The 25,282-nt window shown below is 44.2% G+C and overlaps 1 protein-coding gene across 1 annotated transcript in view; it reads left to right on the top strand.

Moving 5' to 3' along the window:
• The first annotated feature begins 5,162 nt into the window (after positions 1 to 5,162).
• KNG1 (kininogen 1) overlaps positions 5,163 to 25,282 on the top strand; it is a 72,691-nt gene continuing 52,571 nt past the window's right edge. Inside the window, exons 1-2 of the mRNA XM_078667894.1 lie at positions 5,163 to 5,448; positions 24,529 to 24,645. Of these exons, the coding sequence (XP_078524020.1) occupies positions 5,254 to 5,448; positions 24,529 to 24,645 (312 nt within the window). The 5' untranslated portion in view covers positions 5,163 to 5,253. The remainder of the gene's footprint in view (positions 5,449 to 24,528; positions 24,646 to 25,282) is intronic.

The raw sequence follows: 25,282 nt of genomic DNA, 5'->3' as shown, positions 1-25,282 counted from the left end.
GTAATTTTTGCTCCTCAGTGCCAGGGTTAGAAAAAAAGAACATTACACCTTCCCCCCTAAATAGTGTGGGTAGTGGAATGCCCCTTCCTCAACAGCCCTTACTCCATAGGGCTATCGGGGGCAGCTTTCTGTCAATGGAGTCAACGTGGGATCTGCTGACGGATAGCTGGCCGTCTTTCCGACAATAAATGAGGCAAGGGGACCGAAGGTTTGGCGGACAGGGAACTTCATCAAGTGAAGACCCTCATGTGACATGAACAATATATTTCTAGGGAGTAAGATCTTTTTGGGAGTAAGAGATGCAACTGCAAAGAATACAACATACAATTAGCTTAAACCAAAGGTTGATGTTAGAAACCGGTCCTAGGATGCCTGATTCCTGTCCAGGGAACACATGGCCTGGCAGTCCTGTCTGGACTGTTCCCATAAGGCACAGGGTCAAGACTGATTTGCATATGGCCATGTCTGAACTGAGGTGGTGAGCAAAATAACGATGGATTAAACCCAGATCTGTGACTGGGGGTAAGAGTTTGACAATGTTCAACATTCCGTCCATCATCTTTTTGTGTTGCAGAAAATGTTATTTGACATAAAGCAATTTGGACAAACCCTAAAATGCATAATCTTAAAATCTGTGTACATAAGTTAAAGGAGTTTCTGTATGTTCAACACACAGGGACTTTTGCTCAGCACTATTTAGAGGTATGCATTCCTTTGCGATAAATGTATAAAGGGTACATTGTTTGCATTAATCTAGTTTTAACATCCATGGGCAATGAATGAACTTGTTGTATCCCAACTTAAGCCTTGCAAAATTATTTTGCTGAACTAGCAGAGGAGGGTGGCTTATTGTTCAACAGTAGCTAGAAAAGTCAAAGACTTCTGAATAATACAGAATCTCGCCTCTTGGAACGTGTTTCCTTTGTTTTTCCAAATCTTTTGGCTGTTTTTTTAGTTTTCAGCCCAATGTTTGAGAATATTGGAAGAAAAAAGTGTTTTGCATGTACACCGGGGTCTAAGAGGCTCGAGCTTGGCCACTTGGATGTTTGCAGACTTTTTCTAATGCGGAAATAGTTTGTTATGCATATTGGGCTTTCAATCAACCCTCTTTATTTCGGTTAAACACCATAAAAGATACAGCAATACAAATCATGTTTGATGCATACTGGCTTGCGAGACAACATACAGGTGAATATTAAAACAAGTTACAATTAAAAATGGCTGAGATTGGCATAGTAATAGCAGCATACAATACAAGGTAAATAAAACAATTATCAAAATAATTCATAATTAAAAATGCCTCCAGCAATTTGTAACAAGCAATTAAAGCCCATGACTAAAGTGTAAATGCAATCACGAAGTTTTGTGTGGAACAGACCCCGAATTTACAACCCAAGCCTAGAACAACGTAAAAAGAAAAGCATTAGGTGACATCTTGTGTAAGTGTAGGAAAACTTTCTTGGCTCGCGGGCTGGGTAGAGGGATTTCCAACGCCCTCCTTTTGATCGTCCAAAACTGGCCTAGAAATTTCGTGATTGCACAAGCAAATTATGGTCTAGCATCTGTCTTCAGTATGCGTATGACCACTTTAAAATTTTGGGTCCCAAGTTGTCTACACACTGGCGCTAGCCATTTGTTTCTTGGTTTCTCATAGGCTGTGCAAGTAAAGAGAACATGGCCTAACCATTTGTGTGAGCAAGAACAACAAGGACAGCCCTTGCGTTGGGATTTGCTGCTCAGCCAAGAATTTGTAAAGGCATTAATTGGTAAGCTACCATGCCTAAACTGGGTGTAGAGTTTCCTATCAGCTTGAACATTGATGATATCAAAATAGCTCTCCAAAGCGCGGTTGGTTTTCAGATCTCCAAAGGCTTCTGCCAGATTACCCTGTTTCATTTTGAGAGTGTATTCTGCTCAACCCAAACCCAATACAATAATTTGACCTGGCATCTAGTGTAGACTGGTGGGGAACCGTTGTCATGCTTTGGCGAGCCAATGCTGGACCGAAGGCTATTTACATGTTTGATCCAACCAATCTTATCAGCCAGAGCACTAACCTCACTAAAGGCAGCGGCATAAGGTGCCAGATCGGGAGTAGTGGCTATTCTGTGCCAAAACAGCAACGGGCGTAGCCTTGCAAGATCATTGATAGGTCTAAGGCGCAAATCAAGTTTGAGTGGGAAGAGAGGGTTTCTTTGTGTAGGAGATACCAAATTTCTGAGAAACGTGTTCTCCACTGCTAAGAGGTCGCTTACATTATCCATACCCCACAACTCAGCCCCATATAGGGCACTACTCACAGCCTTACAGCAATATAATTTGAGAGCAGGTGCTACTGGCTTGGTGTAGGAGGAACAAAACTCCTACCTGAGAGCCCCGGTTACCTGGGAAAATTTGAGAAAGGCCTTTTTAAAATGAAACTTCCAAGCCAATCCCTCCTATAGTTTAATTCCCAGGTAATCAAAGGAGCTAACTACTCTCTCAAGCGGGGCATTGTCCAGAAACAAATTTCCCTTAATTGACTTTTGGGGGTTGAGCAGCATCAGCTTGGTTTTAGAGGTGTTGATTTCCAAGCCCCTCCCATCACAAAAAGCCTTGAATTGGTTCAATAGTTTTTGCAGACCCAGGGGAGTTTTAGAAACGAGAAGGGTATTGTCGCCAAATAATAAGGTGGAGATTTTAAGGTTCGCCAGCGAGGGGGCATAGACTGGGATAGAAGATAGAAGCTCAGCTACTTGATTTATATACAAGAGAAGAGGGTTGGGGCTAAGACACAACCCTAGCAGACCCCCGCTGTATCTTGAAGGGCTCAGTAGTTTGGACAATCATATTTTGCCTTTTTCCCCCAAAAGAGCTAAACGGATTTTCAATAAGAATAAGCACGGAATGACTGGAAAGAAGACGAACCATAAAAACGTGATAACCATCCCATCTGTTCAGTAATTTGTAAACAAACTTTTTCTATGAGACATTCCATTTTTGGGTGAGTGAAAACCAATTCAGGATACCCACTTATAACATTTGAATTCTTTGATCTGATCTGCACCAAATTTGGCACAGACTTAAATATCCATTAAATATGTTTGCCCCAGATTTGCTCATGATTGGTCAAGGGGGAAGGGAGCAAAGTTACTCTGTAGTCAAGGTTACACCTCTGTTTACATTGACAATATATGTTTAGTTTGTTTATTCCTTTGGTGCCATTTGGCAAATCTGCATTAAATCTGACACTTGCCAAGTGTATTCCTGTATGTCAAGTTCTGTGCTGATCTGTCCAGAGGATGAAATGTTACAGGAGGAACAAAAAATGGTTTTACCTTCCATAGGAAAGTTTGTTCACTGATTAGGCAAACTCTGCTAAATTAAATGATACCAAACCTGGCATGAAACTAGTATTGCACTCAAAATAGGGCTTTTTGTGGCTTGTAGTAATTCCGTGTAATCACTAATGGAGAGCAAGAGAAAGTGTAATCAGTTGCACTCTCCACTACTGAACATTAATATCACACAGGCAACTGATTCAACAAGGGTTTCGTAGAAATATATCCGGCTCCCTCTTCATAACAGGATATCAGGTGTACTCTCTGCTTACTTTCTTACTTCTAATGGGGTATCCAAAGAGAGATAGTATTCCACTCAGTAGTTTTTAAAATATTTGTGAAACAAAAAGTTGCCGGAGAGAGAAGTGTTTGTATCCACTAGTTCACAGACCTCCACAGGTCTGGATCCGGGACAGATCTGAGAATACACATTTTGAAAAATAAAAAAAATCCATAAGAAGAGGATGTTGTCTTTTCCTTCAGCCAATCCCAGATTCTGGAGTAATAAAAGGGGAGAAAGCTGACAAAAATGAGGTAGGTAGTGCAAATTGCAAATTTAGGCATTTGCCTAGAAGTGCATTTTGGGGAGCCTTTAAATTTTTCTCTGGTGCACACCTGTCAGCCTGAACCCTATGACTATTTATTCGGCAAAGACCAACATCTGCAACAATGGCACACGGTTTTCTTCTCATCTTTACTTCACATGCACATTCTTTAATTTCCAAGAGAGAACACTCGTGTGCTCTACACAGTGGTTAAGGACATCACTTTACAGTCTTCAATGTTCTTGAAAATTCTCACCCATTTTCAAATAATGCATAGAGAGGAACGAAGAAGAGTCATGCTTATGGCACCCCTTAATGATTAGAATGTATCCTACACAGGTTGCCTTAAGTGTCTCAATGGAGGCTGCAAATATTCCAAAATCAGGTAAACATATTTTTTCTCATGCTCCAGAAACGAGACCCTATGAAACATGCCCTAAGATCATTGTATTTTTCCAGGTTTAGTCAAGTATTAAAGTTTAGATTCTGAGCTTCCTTGTGCATAACCCTAGAACAGCTTCTTTAGATAAACTGAGCGTACTGCCAGTGTGTACCGCTGTCAATGAGATTAGAAAACAAGGTTTCCAAAGAGTAACATCTTGAGGCAGAAGACTAGGAGTAGAGGTTTAGAAATTCTGAAATTACAGTAACCCAAACATATGCTGCTTACTTTAAAAAAAAAAGAATTGTGAGACATTTCATGTTTTTTTAATCCATCTCGTTTTGCTTTATGGAAAAGGAGCCGCATTTAAAAAAAAAACTGCTTTATTTAAAAGCAACCACAGACATGGTGATCTGCTGGCCCCAACCGCCCACCATCCTTGTAATAACAACAAATGGTAGTGGGTCAAAATTTGCGACATTATTCGTTAAAAAGAATGAGGTCGGTTGAATTACGACTCCGTACGATTGGGTATTCTGTAAACCGATCTTTTAGTACGTAAGTTGGTTCTCAAAAACTTTTACAGGTTGAAAAAAATACTGATCATAACTTGCAATTGGTATTTTGTTATCAGTAAAAAGTACCTATGACCCAGTGTGAATCCACATTATCTATAATGGGTTTCGGGACATTAAGGACATAATAAAAAGTCAATTTCCCCTTCACCCCCTTCTATGCCTCGTGGCCTGTACTGTTGAAATAGGGAAGCTGCTGAATCAATGATTCTCGACGCCCACTATCTCCTGAGGGAGGTTGACAAACTTTGTGTCCTGGTGGAAATGTTTGCATGAACTTGCCTTATTTGAACTGTTGAAACAGGGTAAACAGGGGGCAAAGCTCGCCCTGCTGCTTCTCATCAATAACAGGTTACTAAACCAGGGTGGACTTTTGTTCACAATCCTCTCCTGGAGCCATCTCTACAAGGCAGTGGGGTTGGGCTCCAGCCATGAAGTGGTTAGCTGTGCTGTTCCTCTGCTCCCAGGTTTTCTCCAGCAGAGGGGACCCCTCAACCATTCAAGATGCCAACTGCAACGACCCCGGCGTGTTTGGAGCTGTGGACCTGGCCCTGAAGAAGTACAACGCGGGCAGGAAAGAAGGGAACCAGTTTGCCCTGAGGAGGATCACAGAAGCGGGCACCACAGTAAGGGCGTTTTGTATCCTTGTAGCATCTTTACATTGCCTGTGATGCCTATAGGGGCACACTGTGGGGGAAGGGCTGCAACCGCTTGAAGTTGCAGATTTGCATCTAAAGAAAAAGTGACATTGCACTGTACTGCAATTACATTCTTCTAGGGCTACATGCCCCTGACAAGGCCCAAACGCGCATTCTGTGGGTGCGTAGTTTACGCCGAAGGTGTTGGGCATGATTCAAAGCTCACTGGAAGAATGATTGGATAGACCCGTTCTGTGGGTGAGTAGTTTACTCCGAAGGTTTTGGCCATGAGTCAAAGATCACTGGCATGATAGATGGATAGACCCGTTATGTGGGTGAGTAGATTACTCCAAAGGTTTTGTCCATGACTCAAAGCTCACTGGCATGATAGATGGATAGACCCGTTCTGTGGGTGAGTAGTTTACTCCAAAGGTTTTGTCCTTGACTCAAAGCTCACAGGCATGATAGATGGATAGACCCGTTCTGAGGGTGAGTAGTTTACTCTCAATGTTTTGGACCATGAGTCAAAGCTCACTGGCATGATACTTGGATAGACCCGTTCTCTGGGTGAGTAGTTTACTCCAATGGTTTTGGCCATGAGTCAAAGCTCACTGGGATGATAGATGGATAGACCCATTCTGTGGGTGAGTAGTTTACTCCAAAGGTTTTGGCCATGAGTCAAAGCTCACTGGAAGGATAGTTGGATAGACCCGTTCCGTGGGTGAGTAGTTTACTCCAATGGTTTTGGCCATGAGTCAAAGCTAACTGGAAGGATAGTTGGATAGACCCACTCTGTGGGTGAGTAGCTTACTCCAAAGGTTTTGGCCATCAGTCAAAGCGAACTGGCATGATAGATGGATAGACCCGCTCCGTGGGTGAGTAGTTTACTCCGAAGGTTTTGGCCATGAGTCAAAGCTCACTGGCATGATAGAAGGATAGACCCGTTCTATGGGTCAGTAGTTTACTCAGAAGGTTTTGTCCATGACTCAAAGCTCACTCGCATGATAGATGGATAGACCTGTTCTGTGGGTGAGTAGTTTACTCTGAAGGTTTTGTCCTTGACTCAAAGCTCACAGGCATGATAGATGGATAGACCCGTTCTGAGGGTGAGTAGTTTACTCTCAACGTTTTGGACCACGAGTCAAAGCTCACAGGCATGATAGATGGATAGACCCGTTCTCTGGGTGAATAGTTTACTCCAATGGTTTTGGCCATGAGTCAAAGCTAACTGGAAGGATAGTTGGATAGACCCACTCTGTAGGTGAGTAGCTTACTCCAAAGGTTTTGGCCATGAGTCAAAGCTCACTGGCATGATAGAAGGATAGACCCGTTCTGTGGATGAGTAGTTTACTCCAATGGTTTTGGCCATGGGTCAAAGCTCACAGGCATGATAGATGGATAGACCCGTTCTGAGGGTGAGTAGTTTACTCCGACGGTTTTGGCCATGAGTCAAAGCTCACTAGGATGATAGCTGGTTAGCCCCGTTCTGAGGGTGAGTAGTTTACTCCAATGGTTTTAGCCATGGGTCAAAGCTCACTGGCATGATAGACCTGTTCTGTGGGTGAGTAGTTTACTCCAATGGTTTTGGCCATGGGTCAAAGCTCACTGGCATGATAGCAGGATAGACCCGTTCTGTGGGTGAGTAGTTTACTCACTGGTATGATAGATAGATAGATAGATAGATAGATAGATAGATAGATAGATAGATAGATAGATAGATAGATAGATAGATAGATAGATAGATAGATAGATAGATAGATAGATAGATAGATAGATAGATAGATAGATAGATAGATAGATAGATAGATAGATAGATAGATAGACGGACGGACGGACGGACGGACGGACGGACGGACGGACGGACGGACGGACAGACAGACAGACAGACAGACAGACAGACAGACAGACAGACAGACAGACAGATAGATAGATAGATAGACTATTATCAGCAGGAGTAATTGTAGCAACTTTCAGCAAGAGTTCAGCAACTACTTACAAAGTGAATAGGTTTGGGTTTTGTGTAGGGTTACTGGAATTATGCGGCAGGAGAGGACCAAATTATATGGGAGTGGTGACTAAATTATGTGGCAAGAAAAGGTCATTTATGTGGCGTAATGCGCCATATTTTGTGACAGTATTACTTCATTATTTTGTCATTTTCACCCGTGTTAACACTGACTTACCAAGGGTTTCCGCCTCATTAGTACCCATTAAGCAATAAACTACTGAAAGGTGATCAGTCAACCTTTGGGAAGGGCCTTTCACTGAATGGCAACTCAAGCTACTGTATGTTTAGTAATTTTTGATCTGTTTGAGCTAGAGACTTTTTTTGTTACATCTGAAATTATGCAGAAGATAATGGACTATGCGGCAAATTCACAATTATCCTGAAAAATGCCACGTCCAAAGAATCGCATACTTCCAGTGAACCTGCTTTTGTGTACGCATCATACAGGTACACTTGCTCATTAGCATATAGGCCAAATGACCTACTTATACCCAATTTCACATAGACATATATAAAGGTACACATGCACAGCGATCAAAAATATACAGGCCTCAATGCACACAAATCACTAGTCATACATTATGTAAGCGCTGAGTATGACATTAATTGCTATTAAATAAAAATACATTTTACTCATTTTACTGACTTCAGCACCATAAAGACTCAAGTGGCCTCGGTGAGATTCAGAATCATGACCTGCATGTCACAGCAGATGTTAGCTCACTGAGCCACCATGTCAGACAAAAACAATGAATATAGTAAATGCCAAGAATTAATACAGTGAGTACCTTTTGTTTGAAAACTGCTGGTAGAAATGAAGCTCACTGAAAGTGCTTGTTCAAAAATCAATTTAGTTAAAATTCATTGTAACTATATTAAAGGAGTATAATTTAGCATACTTTGCCATTGCAGATTATGCCAAGGTTACGTCCACACTCTTAGCATCTCTCCAGAACAATGGAGTTATAAAATAGTAATGTTTCTATATAGATTATATTAAAATCACCACAATATTTTCTAATACATTATGATGTAGAAGACAATACCTTGGATGTGTGACAAGTATCTTGCCTGACTCTTCTAGCACTGATGTTGGAAGGATAAAGTTGCCTTTTGATGTCTCTGTGTCGCCTTGTCCCCAATAAAACACAGGAGCCAAGAGTAAGTTTCAGGCATGTCTTTATTCTACCATGCCATACTCGTAACTAACTTGTACCCTTTCTTTCCGCCCTCTGCCCACGACCCTTCCTGCATTGCCTGCCCTGTCCCTAGACAGAGGTCAGGCAAAGACGATACGACACCTCCCCTTTTGTACAAAGTCTTACTGTCGCTCAGATTTCTTCAATGAGGCGCGCTGGTCGTTTGGCCTGTCGTCTGGGGCGACTGAGCTGTTCCGGTGTCCTGGTTCGGTGGCTCATGAAGTCTTCATGTCTTGCTGGGCTAAGATGATCTCTGTCACTGTTTTCACTTTGACTTACTGAGTCAGTGGAGAGCTCACGTGGCTGACTCTCATCGTGGCTGTTAGAGTTACATTTCTTGAAGTGTGAGATATTGCGAGTTATCCGTTTGTGATCAGCCTCTGCTGTGATCATGGTCCCTTTTCGACTACTAACTTTCAGAGGATGAGCGAGATAGCGGCTGTCCGCTTTCGTTCTTCGGTCACGCCGAACCATCACCCAATCTCCTTCTTGGATGTCGGTGTGTTTCGCACGTCTGCGCCGGTCAGCATAGGTCTTCATTCGTAGTTTCTTGTCATGGTCTATTTTGACTAGCGTGTCATGGTCGACGTTCACAGTTTGAGGTTGGAGAGCACTGTCCAGTGTGGGCAGTCGGGTGCGAGGGATTCTTCCTAGCATCAAAGTGGCTGGGCATTGGTTGGTAGTGTTGTGGGGCGTGGTGCGATATGCCTGCAGCACTTCATTCAGAGCTTGTTGGATATCTCAACGAGCCAGTTCTGCTTGTTCAATCGCTTTCTTCAGAGTTCCCATGAAGCGCTCCACCATGCCGTTAGCTTGAGGCCATAGAGGTGTGATCTTCTGGTGCTTAAAGTTAAGGTGTTTTGCGAACTCTGCGAATTCGCGGCCATTGAATGGCGGCCCATTGTCAGACTTGACTCGCAGTGGAATACCCCATGCCGCAAAGGTTTCATCGAGAACTGGGATCACTGTGGTCGCCTTGGTGGATGACACTAGGTGCGCAAACGGAAATCGGGAGTATTCGTCCATGATGACGACAATGTACTGGCCTGATTTTAGAGGGCCGAAGAAGTCGATGGCGACCTGCTGCCATACTCCTTCTGGTAGCTCTGACATTTGTAGAGGGGCTGGTGGTTCGTCACGGCTCACTAATTGGCATGAGACACAGTCCTTGAGAGTGGCCTCCACCATCTGATCAAGTGACGGGAACCAGACACGCTCCCATAGAGCCTTTTTGGTGGCACTTATCCCTCTGTGACCTTCATGAGCAAGGTTGATCACTCCTTGCCGTAGTCTTTGTGGAATCACAATCCTCCCCCCTCTCAGGAGCAAACCATCTTCACTGATAGACAGCTCTTCTTGGATGTGCTTGAACGCTACCAGTTCTTGGACACACTGACCAGAGTTCTGGGGGTTGTCTTTCACATGTCACAATGAGTTGCTGCGTATACGATCTATGACATCTTGTAGGACAGGATCTTGGATGGACGCTTCCCGGATCGCCTCTAGGGGAACTGTAGGCGGACAGGCAATGTCGATGACAAAGTGAATATACTCTTCTGCCAGCGAGCATTTTCCGCTGGTGAGTGTCTGAGGGTGTCGGGACATGTAGTCTGCCGGATTTTCTGACTTCCCCGGTTTGTGGACGATGGTGTATACATAGTCCTGGAGACGTAGTCCCCATTGTTAAATTCGTGGAGGCATCTTGGCTTTGGGATTACCAAAAATGGTGACAAGAGCTTGGTGGTCCTTAATGATGGTGAAGTGTTTGCCGTACACGAAGAGATGGAAGTGCTCGCAGGCTCACACCACCGCCAGACTCTCTTTTTCCGGTTGGAAGTACGCCTTCTCGGTGTCGGTGAGACTGCGACTGGCATAGGCGATGATGTGGCATTGTTCTGAGTCCTCCTGATACTGTGCCAGAATGGCGCCCAGGCCCACCGGGCTGGCGTCAACAGTAATTTCGGTTCTTTTCTTAGTGTCGAAGTATGCTAGGTTGATGGCAGAGCTGACAGTGTGTTTGATTTTGTTGAAGGAGTGTTCACAGGTAGCTGTCCATGCAAATGACTGGCCTTGTCGGGTGAGCTCCCTGAGGGGATAGCTGATGGTAGCGTAATCCCGAATGTAGCGTGCGCAATAGCTTGCCATTCCAAGAAATGAACGGAGGTCACTGACGTCTCGTGGTGTTGGAGTGTCTGCAAGGGCAGACACTTTCTCTGGGTCTGGTTTCATCCCATCTTTGGAGAAGATGTGACCATAACATTTCTGGGTTGTCCTGTGGAACTCGCATTTGTCTGCGTTCAGAGTTAGGTTGGCGTTCAGTAGTGCATGGCATACTCTGTCTAGAGCGGTGTCATGTTTGGTCTGGTCTTTCCCGAACACTAGGAGATCATCGCTGTAATTGAAAGCATTGGGGATCCCTTGGATTACTCGTCGAATAGCTTCTTGGAAAATCTCGGCGGCCGAAGAGATGCCAAAGTTCAATCGCTTGTAGCGGAAGAGTCCTTGGTGGGTTGTGAAGGTCGTGATGTAACGTGACTTGTCATGTAATTCCAGCTGGTGGTATCCCTTATTAAGATCGAGTTTCGAGAATACCGTGGCTCCATTAAGACGAGCGATCATATCGCTAATGTGTGGTCCTGGGTGGCGTTCTCTCTCGATAGCCATGTTGGGCGCGCGCATGTCCACACACAGACGCACTTTGTTGTCTTGCCCTTTCTTAGGTACTACCACTACGGGTGATACCCACGGGTTGGCCCCGATGTACACTCAATGATGTCTGTCTTTAGTAGATCTTGGAGTTCTTCATCTACAGCTTGCTGTAGGTGGAAAGGCACTTTCCTGTGGTGTTGCGCCACTGAAGTCACACGCTCATCGATGTGTAGTTTTACCTTGAATTGATTGAGCTTTCCTAGCCCTTTGAAGAGGTTCGGAAACTTAGCGACAATGTCTGGGGCATCTTCGGTCATGTAAAGGAGTTCCACGAGCTTCAATCTTTCAGCCGTTGGCAGACTGAGCAGGCAGTCAGCCTTGTCCGGGCCTTTGACTACATGAATATAAGCTGGAATTTGTCGATCCTTGTATGATAGAGTCGTGCTGAAACGGCCTAAGCATGGCAGTGGTTTTCTGGACATCCAGGTAAGTATTCGGCAGCTGCAGGTTCTAATTTAGGCCGTGGTTTCATACTTTGGTATTCAAGCGCACAGATGTAATTTAGAGAGGCTCCTGAGTCTAGGACAAACTTGGCGGGATGGTCTCCTATTCGGATGTCTAGTTTCGGGTATTTCTTTAGCCGGTCCGGGTCTGACACCATACAGATATATTTGTCACTGTCTTGTGGCACAGGCGTGGGTGATGATGACTCACTGGATGCTGATCTCCGTGATCGATATGAGCTTGCAGAACGTACGCTCGACCGGGATGAACTAGATGAGCGTTCTTCTCTTCCTTTCACTGGACGAGCGTGATGTTGTGTGATTGATCGTGGCGTGGATGATCTTCGCCCTGATCGTTGAGTTTGACAGACCACTTTGAAGTGATTCTCCCTTCCGTAGCGATGACATCGCTGACCAATGGCCGGACACTGTCCTGAATGGGGATAATCCTGGCTGCACCTGTAGCACGCTGGTGCCGTTTTGCTGGACTTGGTGTGTCGCGACTCCTGCTGTGATGACGTCCTCCGGGAAGTTGCGAAGCGTGTCGGCTTGCTTGGCTTATGATGGTCTGTCCGGTGTTTCTTCTCCTTGTGTGCTTGCATTCTGAATGCTTGTTCCTTTTTTTAAGTCTTGTTAGTCTCCATTTTCCTTGCGTGATCTTCTGCTTGGTCGTTGATTCGTGTAATTTCTTCGATTTCTTCAAGAGTGTAGTGCTTCTTCAACAGTCGCCGGCGCAATGATTCGGATTGGCAACCTTCAATTATGCGCAGTCGCAACGCGTCTTCAGTGGTAAAAGTGTCAAACTCGCAGTGTCGAGCTAACCGCCTGATGCGCACAATGAAGTCGCACATGTGTTCGAACGTGTAGCGCTCATAATCTAGGTTGCGTTTGTGTAGAAACCTCCCATCAAGGGCTCCCTTTACGTCATCATAGGAGGCAGTAGTCGCATTAGGCAGTTCTTTGATGATCTGCGCGATGTCTTTCCCCACCACATTTCGCAGGGCTATTAATTTTTGCTTAGGATCTTGTACCTGAGACCCGGTCATATAGTCCTCAAAGTCTTCAGCCCAGCTCTTCCACTTAGGTCCCATACTATTGCCGGACGTCAACTCTAGAGGATCTGGTGGCCGCAGATATGGTACCCCCATGAGTACCTGGGGGGATGGTGCCAGCGGTGGTGGGGTATCCGGAACTGCTGCTCCTCCCCTTGAAGCACCTGTCGAGCTAGTGACAGACATTTCCACTTAAAGAGGTCACTCAGCTGGATGTCGTTTAATTTAATATTGCTTGGCCTAAACAGTGCTTGTTTAGTAGTTTGAGTGTATTAAATTCAATATTGCCTGACTCCAAGACAGCCGACCTCCGAAATTCAAGGGGTGTCCATGGCCGGTGCCTGACTTCAAAATGGCCACCACTCGGGACACACTGTATTGCTTTTAAACCACCGTTTCTTTTCTTGCTTTCATGCCCTTTTATTTGAAAGATTCGGGTTTGCCGGTTATTCCAGCGCTCGGGACTAACCCTCACGCCCTCCGCTCCCAATTGGCAGGGTCAGGAACACTCGCTGGTGTCTTCCGCTGTTTCGCGCCGTTTTACGACTCGTGCGTCAGATTTTATAGTTTGTTGGGTCGGGCAGTCTTGGTGCGTCACCGACGCTGCATGCAGGCAATATCCACAGTTTCGGAGCTGTCGCGCTCCCAGTCAGAATCCGACGCGATGTGTAGAGCGTCTTTCACTTTTCACGCTCTTTCGCGTCGCCGGTAGCAGGCTGCAGGCTCTCTGTTGTCGGGCCGTACACGGACGGCTGGTGCTGTCACTGCATGGAATGGGTGTTCAGGGATCCCACCCTCGTCGCCAGTGTCGCCTTGTCCCCAATAAAACACAGGAGCCAAGAGTACGTTTCAGGCATGTCTTTATTCTACCATGCCATACTAGTAACTAACTTGTACCCTTTCCTTCCGCCCTCTGCCCACGCCCCTTCCTGCATTGCCTGTCCTGTCCCTAGACAGAGGTCAGGCAAAGACGATACGACACTCTGTTACTCTTATTTCTTAGGCTTCAATATCAAACTTGGGGCTACTCCTCCACCTAGTGGTAGAAATGGAATGCAGCTACATAGTTATTCATGCAGTGCTATAGGTGCTAGGACCATGAAAAAGAAATCTGTGTAACACAGTGCACTCTATGTTTGCATATTAGGCAAGGTATCAAATATAAGGCCCTCTGCCTTACCCACAAAGCCATGCATGGGATCGGTCCGGAATTCCTTAGGCATGCTCTCCAATGGTATGTTCCTGGTAGATGCCTGCGATCCTCTGGGACCCTATGATAATCAGATTCAGGAGAACCAACAGGCGAGGCCATAGTTTTGTCATCTTAGCTGCTAAGGAATGGAAGACACTTCCTCCTTCCATTAGAGTTATCTCAAATCTTCTTCAATTCAGGAAAACCCTCAAAACATGACTGTTCCCTAAGTAAAGTTTTCATTCAAACCTCGATTTCTTCCCTGGACATAGCGCCTGACACCTAAGGGTATTTGTTTGTGCTGAATAAATTCTTTTAACATAGCATACATGAGCTTAATCTCCAGTCCCCTTCTTATAAAACGTAGCCACTTATGTGACTTAAGGCTGTTGCGAAGGCAATGATAAAGGCAATAGCAATGATTATGAGAAGGTGCCTGTGGACCAAGAGTGACAGGGTCATCATTAAGGTAACTTGATCCTACTCTTAAATCCTACTCTTCATTTCTCAGTGTAGTAGATGGATTTTACAGCGACTGAGCAGAAGAAAGGGTGGAGGATAAGGCAGCATCAGGTATCAATGACGTAAGCACACATACTATGGAGAGCTACCTGGCCTAATCTCATATTACTCGCGGAAGAAGTCTCAAGAGGGCAGAAAATGCGTGAGATTCCTCATGTAGCTACCAGGCATACATATCTCTCAGGGATATGCCTGGGGAATGCCACTGACAATGCATTAGCCCTATCAAAGTGTAGCTTTCCCCCCAGCCCAGGAGCATGCAAATGAATACACCACACATGGAGCTTTGGATTGTACGTCCTTATTCCTCCGCATACAATTACACTCTGCTCTCTAATTATGCCATAACCGTTAATGCCCACACTTCAACAACTTCCAGCAAGTTACATACTTCCTCCATTAACTGCACCCAGAACCATCAGGGTCCTGATACATATAGTCTTACGACTGACACACATAGTCTCACGACACTACATATCCCCCTTTGTTAAATAAAAAGTACAAACAACAGTTACATTAAATTTCTTCGATGAGTCATTGAGGCGCTTGCACAATTCGGCCAGATCGAGTGGCGTGAAGAGGTTGAGATTCAATTTGTCCATGTACCGATGGTTCTGATTCTTGATCCGGATTGTCAGGTGGGAGGGCAACATTTGTAGGTGCAGGAGCTGATGATCGCAGAGGTAGGTGCTTCAAATGTAAGGAGTCCCATTTGACGGACTGTCCGGAACGATGTGCAGTCACCATATGTCCTTTGCACGTCAGAACTCTCAGAGGATAAACAGCAAGTGGAGTGTCTGTTTTCTGTTTTCAATTCTGTTTGGCTAGTACTAAGGGCCTGATTATGAATTTGGGAGTGAATCCCATGGTGGCAGTGCAGCAACTGGCCCATCGGCGGTCCGATATCCGTATTATGACATTGGCGGTTGGACCGCCATAGGACTGCTGCTACCGCCAGGGATCCGCAATACCTGTCGGTCTTGCAGCGGTCTGAGGCCACTATATGCTGGCAGTGCAGCTGTTGCACCGCCAAGCATATTATGAGTTTCCTCACTGCCCTCCTTTTCATGACGTGAGCCTGCCATGAAAAGGGTGCCACTGAGGAAACTCTGGGGGCCTACCGGACCCCCTGGTGCTTCGGTGCACGGGGTGCATGCAGGGGGGCACATGGTGTTTCTTTCTGCACCCACAGTCCCTGCACGGCAAGGACTTTACCATCTTTACAGTCAAGCTGGAGCCACCAGAAAGACAAAGCTCCCTGGGCACTCCATGGTCTTCTGGAGGGCCCTTAGAATCAGAGGACTTGGACAAAAAGCCTATAGGAACACTCCTGTCCAGTCCAAGAACTGCCTGCTTTCCAGAGAGCTGCACTACCCTGCCCAGGCAGTGATTGCATTTTGTGTTAAGATGCATTGCAAAGATTTAATTTCATTTCACAACACAAAATCCGCCATAAAAGATGCACAAATAATAACATGCATAAAGAACATTACATTTACATAGAAAAAGCAACATTAAAAAGGTGGCACAATACAATCAAATTACAGCCATCCTTGACAAACAGCGAACGGTCTCAACGTTAATCAAACTAGACCAAACCCAATGACCACTACATTTTCCCTAGGTCAATGTCCTGTCAAACGAATATATGTCCTTACTACGTATGCTTTACATCGCGAACCATTACATCGCAAATCATTACAACGACTTGCTGTAGGGGGCGCGCTGGATTTAGGAATAGTATAATTTACTATTCCTACTCCAGTTTGTGCAACAGCAGGGAAGGTGTTGGATTTTAAATCCAACACCTTTTGCCGCCGACAGCAGGTCATTGTAACGACTTGCTATGTAATCATTCGCGATGTAAAAAGGCTGTCATTGTAACAACCACATTGCAATGGCATGCAATGTAAAGCATCCAATGTAAACGCTGTTTCCCCTGTCAAACCACCTCCAACAACCAGATAACTTAATTCAGTTTGCCCACTTCCAAGAATATTAAAAAAAGGAAGCAAATGCGGTAACAAACATCGTAGTGCTTAGAGACTGAAGAAAGATCAATGCATCCCTCCCTGCATTTCCTGAACCTCAAAACTTTTTTTAATTGCCTTTATAAATAACTATAAAAAAGGTTTATAAAATGTACAAACAGCCTTGCAAAGTTGTATAAGTCTGGATGTACACCCCATTCCTCAAAGATGGGGTTCATGACTTAATGTACAATATCTCATTCATGTGATGTATGGAAATTCCTGATACCGATATCATCTCCTGTATTTTGATCCCTATAATGTTGGAGACTAACATGCTATAATTCGCGGTGCATTACCACAGAGCGACTACCAGTAAGCAGAGTTGCAGAGATCAGTGCTCTCTCGTTTTCTCACATAGAAGAGGACTGTATTGTTTTCTTTATGTTTAACATGAATTCATACTATTCCGAATACAGTTTGGGAGCAAGCGATGCACTGGATAAATTTGTGACAAAGATGACACATGAGGCTGCCCTGATTTAACTGAAATGTACCTATCTCAGGCAACACCACCAGATTGCATTTAATTGCTATGTGTTACCGGATACTTGGCCAGTCGGAGAAAGTCATTTTACCATGTAGAGAAGTAATTGCCACATAAGACTGATCTAGAGAATACCTGGAGATAATGATGGGAAAAGGATGGGTTGCCCAATACTTGCAGTCAGAGCATTTTGAGATGGTTGACTCAAGATGTAGCTTCATCCAAACCTCCTGAGCCTTTGTGAAAACCTGCAACTCAATGTCCAGAGCTGGCAAAGGAGTGGATGTGGAACAACCACCAATAAATAAATGCCCTCATTCTCTACTGAGGACCACAGGATAATGTTTCCAAACATCAACAGCAGGGTAGTGACTTGGATGCAGGTTCCTATGGTCACCAGTACTGGTGTAAGAGTCAGTGTCCAGTTCTTCCAGTCAACCTCTCTTGCTGTAGGACTGGGAGATGTATCCGTGAAGGGTTCGTCCATTGCAAATGGGCTCACTGGAGTGGCTGGGAATGATGTTGATGCTAGGACTTGGGATGAGACTGATGGTTCCTGTTCAGACATTGGACTATGGGACAATGGAACCTGTCCCTGAGGAGGTCCTCTGACCATTGAAGCTGTTCCAGAGTGCAAGGGAGCTGCACCACGAATAGAAGGATCTACACCAGAGTTACCTCTATAGCCTTCAGCTTCATGCTCATAATTACCAAAAAGTAGTCTCTGCTGAGGATTGAAAGCAGACAGAAGGCAAATACCTTCACCCAAATCCAAGGAGCCTGTTTAAACAAGCAAAATAATAAGTGTAATTTTTTGTATTTGGTGCTCTTGATTATAGAGATTACAAAACACTTTGGCAGTCCACTGCCATTGAAGCAGCTCTAATGATGTTGTCCTCCCTGACATTTCTCAGGACAGCATGGTAGTTAATGATTAAAGTCATACTATACCATACAGTGGCTCACTTTTGCAAGGCCAGTCTGGTTTCCCTTTCCTAACAGATGGAATGGCTGCCAAGTGACCCATGTTTGCCAAGAAACCCCTTGTCATGTGTGACTACAGCACACAGTTCTGGTGCTTTGGAAGCCACAGTCACATTTTATGATAGCATTTTAGAGCCTACACGTACAAAGCTAAAACTAAAAGAACTACAATCCCAGAAAGCAGCTTGTTATAGGCTAAAAAGTCTGGGCTGGCTTAATGTGCCACACATGGCATTGAGCCACTTAAAAACTATCCTGATGAAAGTACCCAGAACATGCAGCTTTCAGGATAATTCCCAAAGCCAAAGTTATTAAGGGTAGGAAGTTTAGCTGCAGACTAAAAATACAGGTCACACAGTCATACACACGCTACTCAGATCAGGTTGACGTATCATTCCCCAGAATCCACTTAGCCACGCCTTGGGGGTACTGAAAGTCACATTGGACAGAGGACATGCTAGAAGTACCAAATAACTCTGCCACCTCTTCCACTTTCAATCACCTAGAGGGTCCTTTATAGTTTGGATGGTGGCCTGCAATCTCACCAGGTTGGTGGAAGCCTTAAACTCCTCAGTGGAGAACCACACATCATATTTAGAGTTTCACTGAGATCTGATAGCTGAAAATGCATCTACAGGCTTTGAAGATGCACTTTAAACAAATATGAATGCTGAGTCAGCTGGCATGTTTCAACCTATTTAATATTTCTTTTAGTTTTTCACATGCTACCAAATTGGAAGTTTGAGAATATCAAAAACACAATGCCACTCAACTGCAGTGAGTTCTCTCAGTGTATGTGGGCCCATTGTTTATTATCAGGAGGACCACCCTAAATAAGTGGGGCTCCCAATGCTTCAACAGTAGTGTGCCTAAGGTGGATGAGGGGCTGCTGTTGACTAACTGCAGTTGGAGCTCATGGAGGCCCTACCAGTGGTTCATCTGTGGTCTCCCTCCCTCTAAATGTAGTAGGGAACTGAAAATTTACCACCAGTTTACAGTGGTTGGGCACCTCCCTGTACCATAAAAGAGCCCCATGCCACAACGTGCACTCAATTTGAAAATAACGTGTCCATTTAAAGTTTTGTGGACAGGGTTCCTAGTGCCTCATTTATATTCTAGCAGACAGAGTATTCTCCATTGGCCTGGCAGAGGACTGTACGTCCACCAGGCACAGAATATTCCGCCCGCCAGTTTTATAAATGGCCACCTCGCCATCACAATTCTTACTGTCAATACATTTTACTGTTTGCTACAGTGTTGCATAGGAAGGACTAGCAGCCACATGCATCAAGCTAAAAACCGGTCGCAAACGGGCGGATTCTCAGAATCTGCCCCTTTGCGACCGGTATTTTTGCATTTGGGATGCATCATCCCAAATGCAAACATCGCAATTTAAGGAATCTCTAAATTGAGATTCCTTAAATTGCAAGTGCATTTAAGGAATCCCAAATTGAGATTCCTTAAATACAATGCATCAAAGTAAAAAAAATAGCGATTTCGCTAATATCAGTAGCAAATTACCATGAAGTTCAACACTTTGAAAAATGCACTTTTGCGAGTCGCAATTAAGGAATATTAAGAAATCGCAATTTTTTTTGCGATTTCTTCATGCATAGCCTTTTGCTATTCCTTATTAGTGAATCCTTATTTTTCGCTAATAAGGAATCACAAACGTAGGGCTTCTGTTTTTGCTTTTCAAAAAGAAAATCCCAAAATGGGATTTTCTTTTTGAAAAGAAAAAAAAGTAATGCTCCTGCCCGTCACAGGAGGCTTCTTCCATGGCGAGGGCAGCATTAGAATGGTTTTACTGTTCCTTACTGCTAGGTTTTACCTGGCGTTACGGAAAACTAAGAAATGATTACATGACTGCCCATCTAAATTGGGTGGGCGGATATGTATACAAAACATAATGGGTGTCCCTTCACAAGAACTCAAAGTGTTTCTTAAGGATGAGGGGGGGTAGAAGACTATGGTCTTTTTGTGTATGCTATGGGTGGGAAGGGAGATAAACCCTTTTCATTATATAGCCCTCACTCACTCTAGTAGTGACATGCTTCATCATCGGGTTCACCCCAACTCCTAAAGGTCGGGGTGAGCTCAACCATATTTCAGGGAGCACTTAAGAAAAAGGTGTATGGGGGCGTAACTTTAAAGATAAAATTTCTCATCCATTCCTAAAGATATTATTTATTGTTGGAGTGGGAGGTAAGAGAAAAAAACACTACAGTAGGGTATTCAGGATGTGATGGTCCCATGACTCTAAGCTAGACACCAACATGTTTCAGCCCTTTCTGCTGGCCTACAAAAGTCCTGGGCTTTCGTCAGAGTGGGATGTGATGAGTTCACTTACCCCAGAGACGTGATTGCACTATAGGTATGCAATTTGCATAAGGCACATTTAGTAATCTTGTATGAACAAATCTAATGCTTGCCGCTGGTTTCCTAAGAAGATTTTCCCTTAGTCTGTCCCCAAGGGGGCATAGGGGGGAGGTCTTGTAGTCACACATTCATCAAAGGTCCTTCCCAGACGTAACCTACTTTGTGCTCTGCTCCCCTGCTTGTTATATAGTCAGTTCTGGACCAAATGGGCAATATGGGCACTCTTGACTCTCTAATGCCTAGCCAATACAAGGGAGGGTTTTATCTCCAAATGGAATTCAAGGAAGTCAATCAAGTCGAAGACGTTGGGGGTCATTTAGAGTTTTGTGGATTGGAAGAACTGCAGTAAACTGGCCATCTTCCCACCCCAGCAAGCTAAATAGGTGTCCCTATGTGAGTGTTTCCCATTACAGCGCACACAGTTGTGTAATAAGTAACCCTGGACGTAGGACTACCCTACGCTCGCGGAGCGTGCGTAGTTTGCGCTACTACACGCTATGCGAAGTGCAGGTAGCACAGTGCAAAAACGCATAGCGGGCATTTTTTGCTTGCTTGTGGTCCTCAACGTCAAGTTGGCGACCGCAAGCGAGCAAAATCAACATCCTGGCAAGACCTCACCCCTTTCGAGCATCAACATCAAGTTGCCGATCGGGAGCATGGAAAATAAACCTCCCAGCAAGATTCTCAACGCGGGGAGGTCAGGTTTCTCATTGCGAGTGGTCGTGTATGCTCACGACCGCTCGCGATGAGAAACTACCAGTCCGCGTTGAGAAAGCTGCCTCTCGAGTACAAATCTACTCGAGCGTCAGAATACGACCGCTTGCACTGTGCAAGATGCTGTTTGCAATCATTGCACAGTGTTGACAATCATCCGACACTGTGCAATCAGTGCGAACAGCATTTTCCCTACCGCACTACGCAGTTCGTGTAGCTACGCGTAGCGTGCATAGTCTGAAGTGCACTTCGCGTAGCTCTACTACGCAAACTACGCCCAGGGTTAGTAATAAGTCTCAAGCAGAAAAGTGACAGACACATTCTCCATGCTGGAATGTCCAATGTGCATATTGTCTGTCAACTTGTTCTCTTGGTCTCTGTGATGCATAAATCCACAATTGGTTAGACTTGGCATGAGGCCCTCAGGAAAAAAATCAGTGGATGGAGGTCCACCAACCAACGCTACTGACATCACATATATGAGTTCTGGCTGTAAGCCACATAGTGAAGTACCATTTCTAGCAGTCACATAACAAACATCTGTGACACTCTGGGAGACACTCTCACACACCAAGGGGGCATTCAAATACACATCTGTGCAGGACTGTTATAGTTTCAGTGTTGTTTCAGTACAAAATGGCCTTCAATGCAATTGGAGCCCTAATTTGAGTGGCCCATCAGAAGCTATTTTGTTCACACTGAGATTACCCAAATGGCTGGTCCTAATGGTACAGCTACTCCACCATCGGAAACATCACTTACTGCTGCAATCTAAATGGGGAGGATGTAGAGCAGTGCTCAATTTGAGCCGGAGGTTTCCCGGTGCTCACCACCGGCACCTAATTGCCAGCACCGGGGCTTATACCAGACTGCCACATGATAGCGCTATCTTGCTAATTTAGGTATGAACATAACAACAGCTGTTTATTAGTTCAATTTACATTGACATTGACTAATACCTGCCTCCCAAGTCATTCTTATAGCTTTAGGGGTATGGAAATGTATGAATTGTCACACTTGTACAAGTGTGATGGTTAGTAGCTGTGTTTGTAATGCTATTAGCTGGCAGAGGAAATGTGTTGTGCAAGCTGCCGTGACCCGAGTCCCGGCACTTATTCTTTTACAAATTAAGCACTGACATAGAGAGAGAGAGGTCAGCACTTTCACCTGCTTTTGGCAGCAATCCCCTTCTCACCCTTTGTTGAATGAGATCCTAAACTGTTTTAATGTCAATAATGTTATTGCTTTTTTCAAAACAGCAAAAATGTTAAAGAATAAACTTTCCTTGGGAAGATAGGAAGTGAGCATACAAACAAAAGCAGTGATGTAATGAAGGCTCCCTTGCTACCTGACCAGTGACGTGGTGGTCGGATAGCAATGGAGCTTTCACTATAGACCTGGGGCCCTATTATGTATAGAAATTGATTTCCTACCAACTGAATATAGGACAAAATTAGCAAACAAAAACATTTATTCAATCATTTGTGTCGTCACCGTAAATGGAAAAAAGGGTAAACAAAGAAAGAACACACCAATTATAATTCAATCAGAAAGAGTATATTAAAAGAAATGCAAAAAGAAAAAAGTAATTCTTTCAACATACTCTTTCTGATTGAATTATAATTGGTGTGTTCTTTCTTTGTTTCCCCTTTTTCCATTTACTGTGACGACACAAATGTTTGAATAATTGTTTTTGTTCACTAATTTTGTCCTATATTCAGTGGGTTGGAAAGCAATTTCTTTCCCGACAGAACCAGCATTACTTTATATCTTCACACCCAGGTTCTGAGGGGCACTGGGTTACCCCATTATACTAGACGCCTATTATGTATGGGGCGCACTTTCCCGGTTTGCACCCTGGCGCACCTTAAAACAGGTGAGCCATGTGCAAACAGAGAAAGTACGCCCTATTACATAGAATGCACTTCCCCAGTGCAGCTGCGCACTCGTGCTGCCCTGGGGGCAGAGCATGCAAGTGAAATACAGAGTGGCTTTGAAGCAGCCTCTCAATGTTTTACTGTGCAGGCAGCAACCAGCTACTTTTAAAGGGGATTAGAGATCCCCTTGCAGGCAGGTGCAGTCAGTGACTGCACTCTCCTGCAAGGGGATGTCCTTCCCCCCTCCAGAGGGCTGCCACCAGGGCCTGACTGGCCATAGCGGGCACCATACATTTTACCAGTGGGCCGCCAGGGTGGGGGGGGGGGGTTGGACCCCTGGGGGGGCATTTTTGTTAACGGGTGATGGCAATATCGCCCCATGTAACAAAATTGGGCAAAAACTGCCCTAAAAAACAGCTCAGCCGGGCTCCCCCTTCTCCCTCATGGGGGGCCAGCCAATCAGTTTGCCAGGGCTGGTTGCGGTTCCCAGTCCGGCTTTGGCTGCCAAGAGGGGGTGCACTGACAGTGTGCCACCTTTTAGGTGGTGAATTGTCAGAGCCTCCTGAGAGCTTCTTTGCCTCTGCGCCCACGTCTATAATACGAAGCGGGCACAGAGGCAAATAGATTCCATCATTTGCATGTGACACGCATGGTGCACTAAGTGTAATACAGCCCCTGCTTTTGTTTCTTTGTGATACGGTTAGAAAGCAATGGAGCCTTCACTATAAACCTGCTTTTGTTTCTATGTGAAACGAAGGTTGGATAGCAATGAGGTCTCCACTATAGACCGGCTAGAAGGAGATGCAGGTCTATAAAAAAAGGTCCCTTGCTATCCTACCAAATTTGTCTCACTTTTGTGTTGTTTTGGGGGCTCGGTGGTGGAGAAAGTATAGGAGCGGACCCTTAATTTTCTCATTCATTGCACTTTCAGTGAAAAATATGCACATATATATTTCTGCTACACAAGTCAAGATCATGTAGTTTTATCAATTTATACTTCCTGTTGATCAAGTTCACTATCAATGGGCCAGTCATGTCTTCTGCCAATCAGTGAGCTGATCTCAATCGATTCATTTGTGGATCTCATTTTTTTTATTCTGACTGCTCACACTATCAAGATAAAATTGTTACCACCCAACAAATCTTGTTTGAATGATGGCATAATGTAAGTAGAGTATTAGAGGTACCCCTCTTAGAATCCTACAGGCCATGAAAGGGACAAGATATGTGAAAGGTATTGAATGTACACATGCTGTAAAAAGCACCTTCTAATTTATTTCCTAACGTTTGTATATATTAACAAGCACTGACATGCCAGTAGGCCTCACTTCAATGTACTAAGGGATAGAAACAAAGGAGTACACTAACAACATTTTTGTGCATTAACACTTTCAAGCAGAAAGTGCCTCTGCCAGTGTTTGTTTTTTCTGCGCATACACAGGTTAATAATGTATGCGGTGTTTTCTCCACAGGTTGCAGATGAAAGTGAGCAACAATACCACGTGACCTACGAAATCATAGAAAGCATATGCGCTGCTGGGGACGGTCACGAGTGGCAGTATTGTCAGTTCAGACCTATCATAGATGCGGTATGTTTTCAACCGGTGATAGAAAATCACACAAACGTATTGATTAAACTTGACTTTTGCATATAATTTGCTTAGTATGTTGGTTACCTTTTTCTCTTGTGCCCTCTGAAATACTAAAAAAAATCTAAATGGAGCATTTTCAATTTACACCATTTTTTCTATTGAGTCATAAAACGTGGAGCAAATGTGATTTGCACCAGAGTAGAAAAGACAACAAACTCAGTTTGAGATAATTTCCTTGTGTTATCAAACTGCGAAATTGAGGAAATGTGTCTACACTTTTCAAATGTAAATGATGGAACTAGTTAACACCATAGTATATATATATATGTTTTTTAAATGATAATAATATGTTTGAAGTAATATCCGTTTGTGTTAATGTAATCTAGTAAATACAATCAAGAACAGCGTTAGATCCTGACAATTGTTTTATTGAAAGTACACAGTGGATTCATTCAGTTTGTATTATGCACGAATCATTTGCCAGCAAATCCAATAACGCTCTTTGTCCCATTACCGTTTCATAATCCAGACCAAATCCATTGTATTGTATAGTAAAACACATAAATATTAGAACACAAACAGTAAAATCTTTAATAGACCTAAAGTTCAAATACATTTACTAGACTTTTTAGGT

The sequence above is a fragment of the Lissotriton helveticus genome, chromosome 11, assembly GCF_964261635.1.
Source record: "Lissotriton helveticus chromosome 11, aLisHel1.1, whole genome shotgun sequence".
NCBI classification, from domain to species: Eukaryota; Metazoa; Chordata; class Amphibia; order Caudata; family Salamandridae; genus Lissotriton; species Lissotriton helveticus.
The sequence above is the reverse complement of the archived record's forward strand: the minus strand, read 5'-3'. Positions and strand labels throughout refer to the sequence as shown.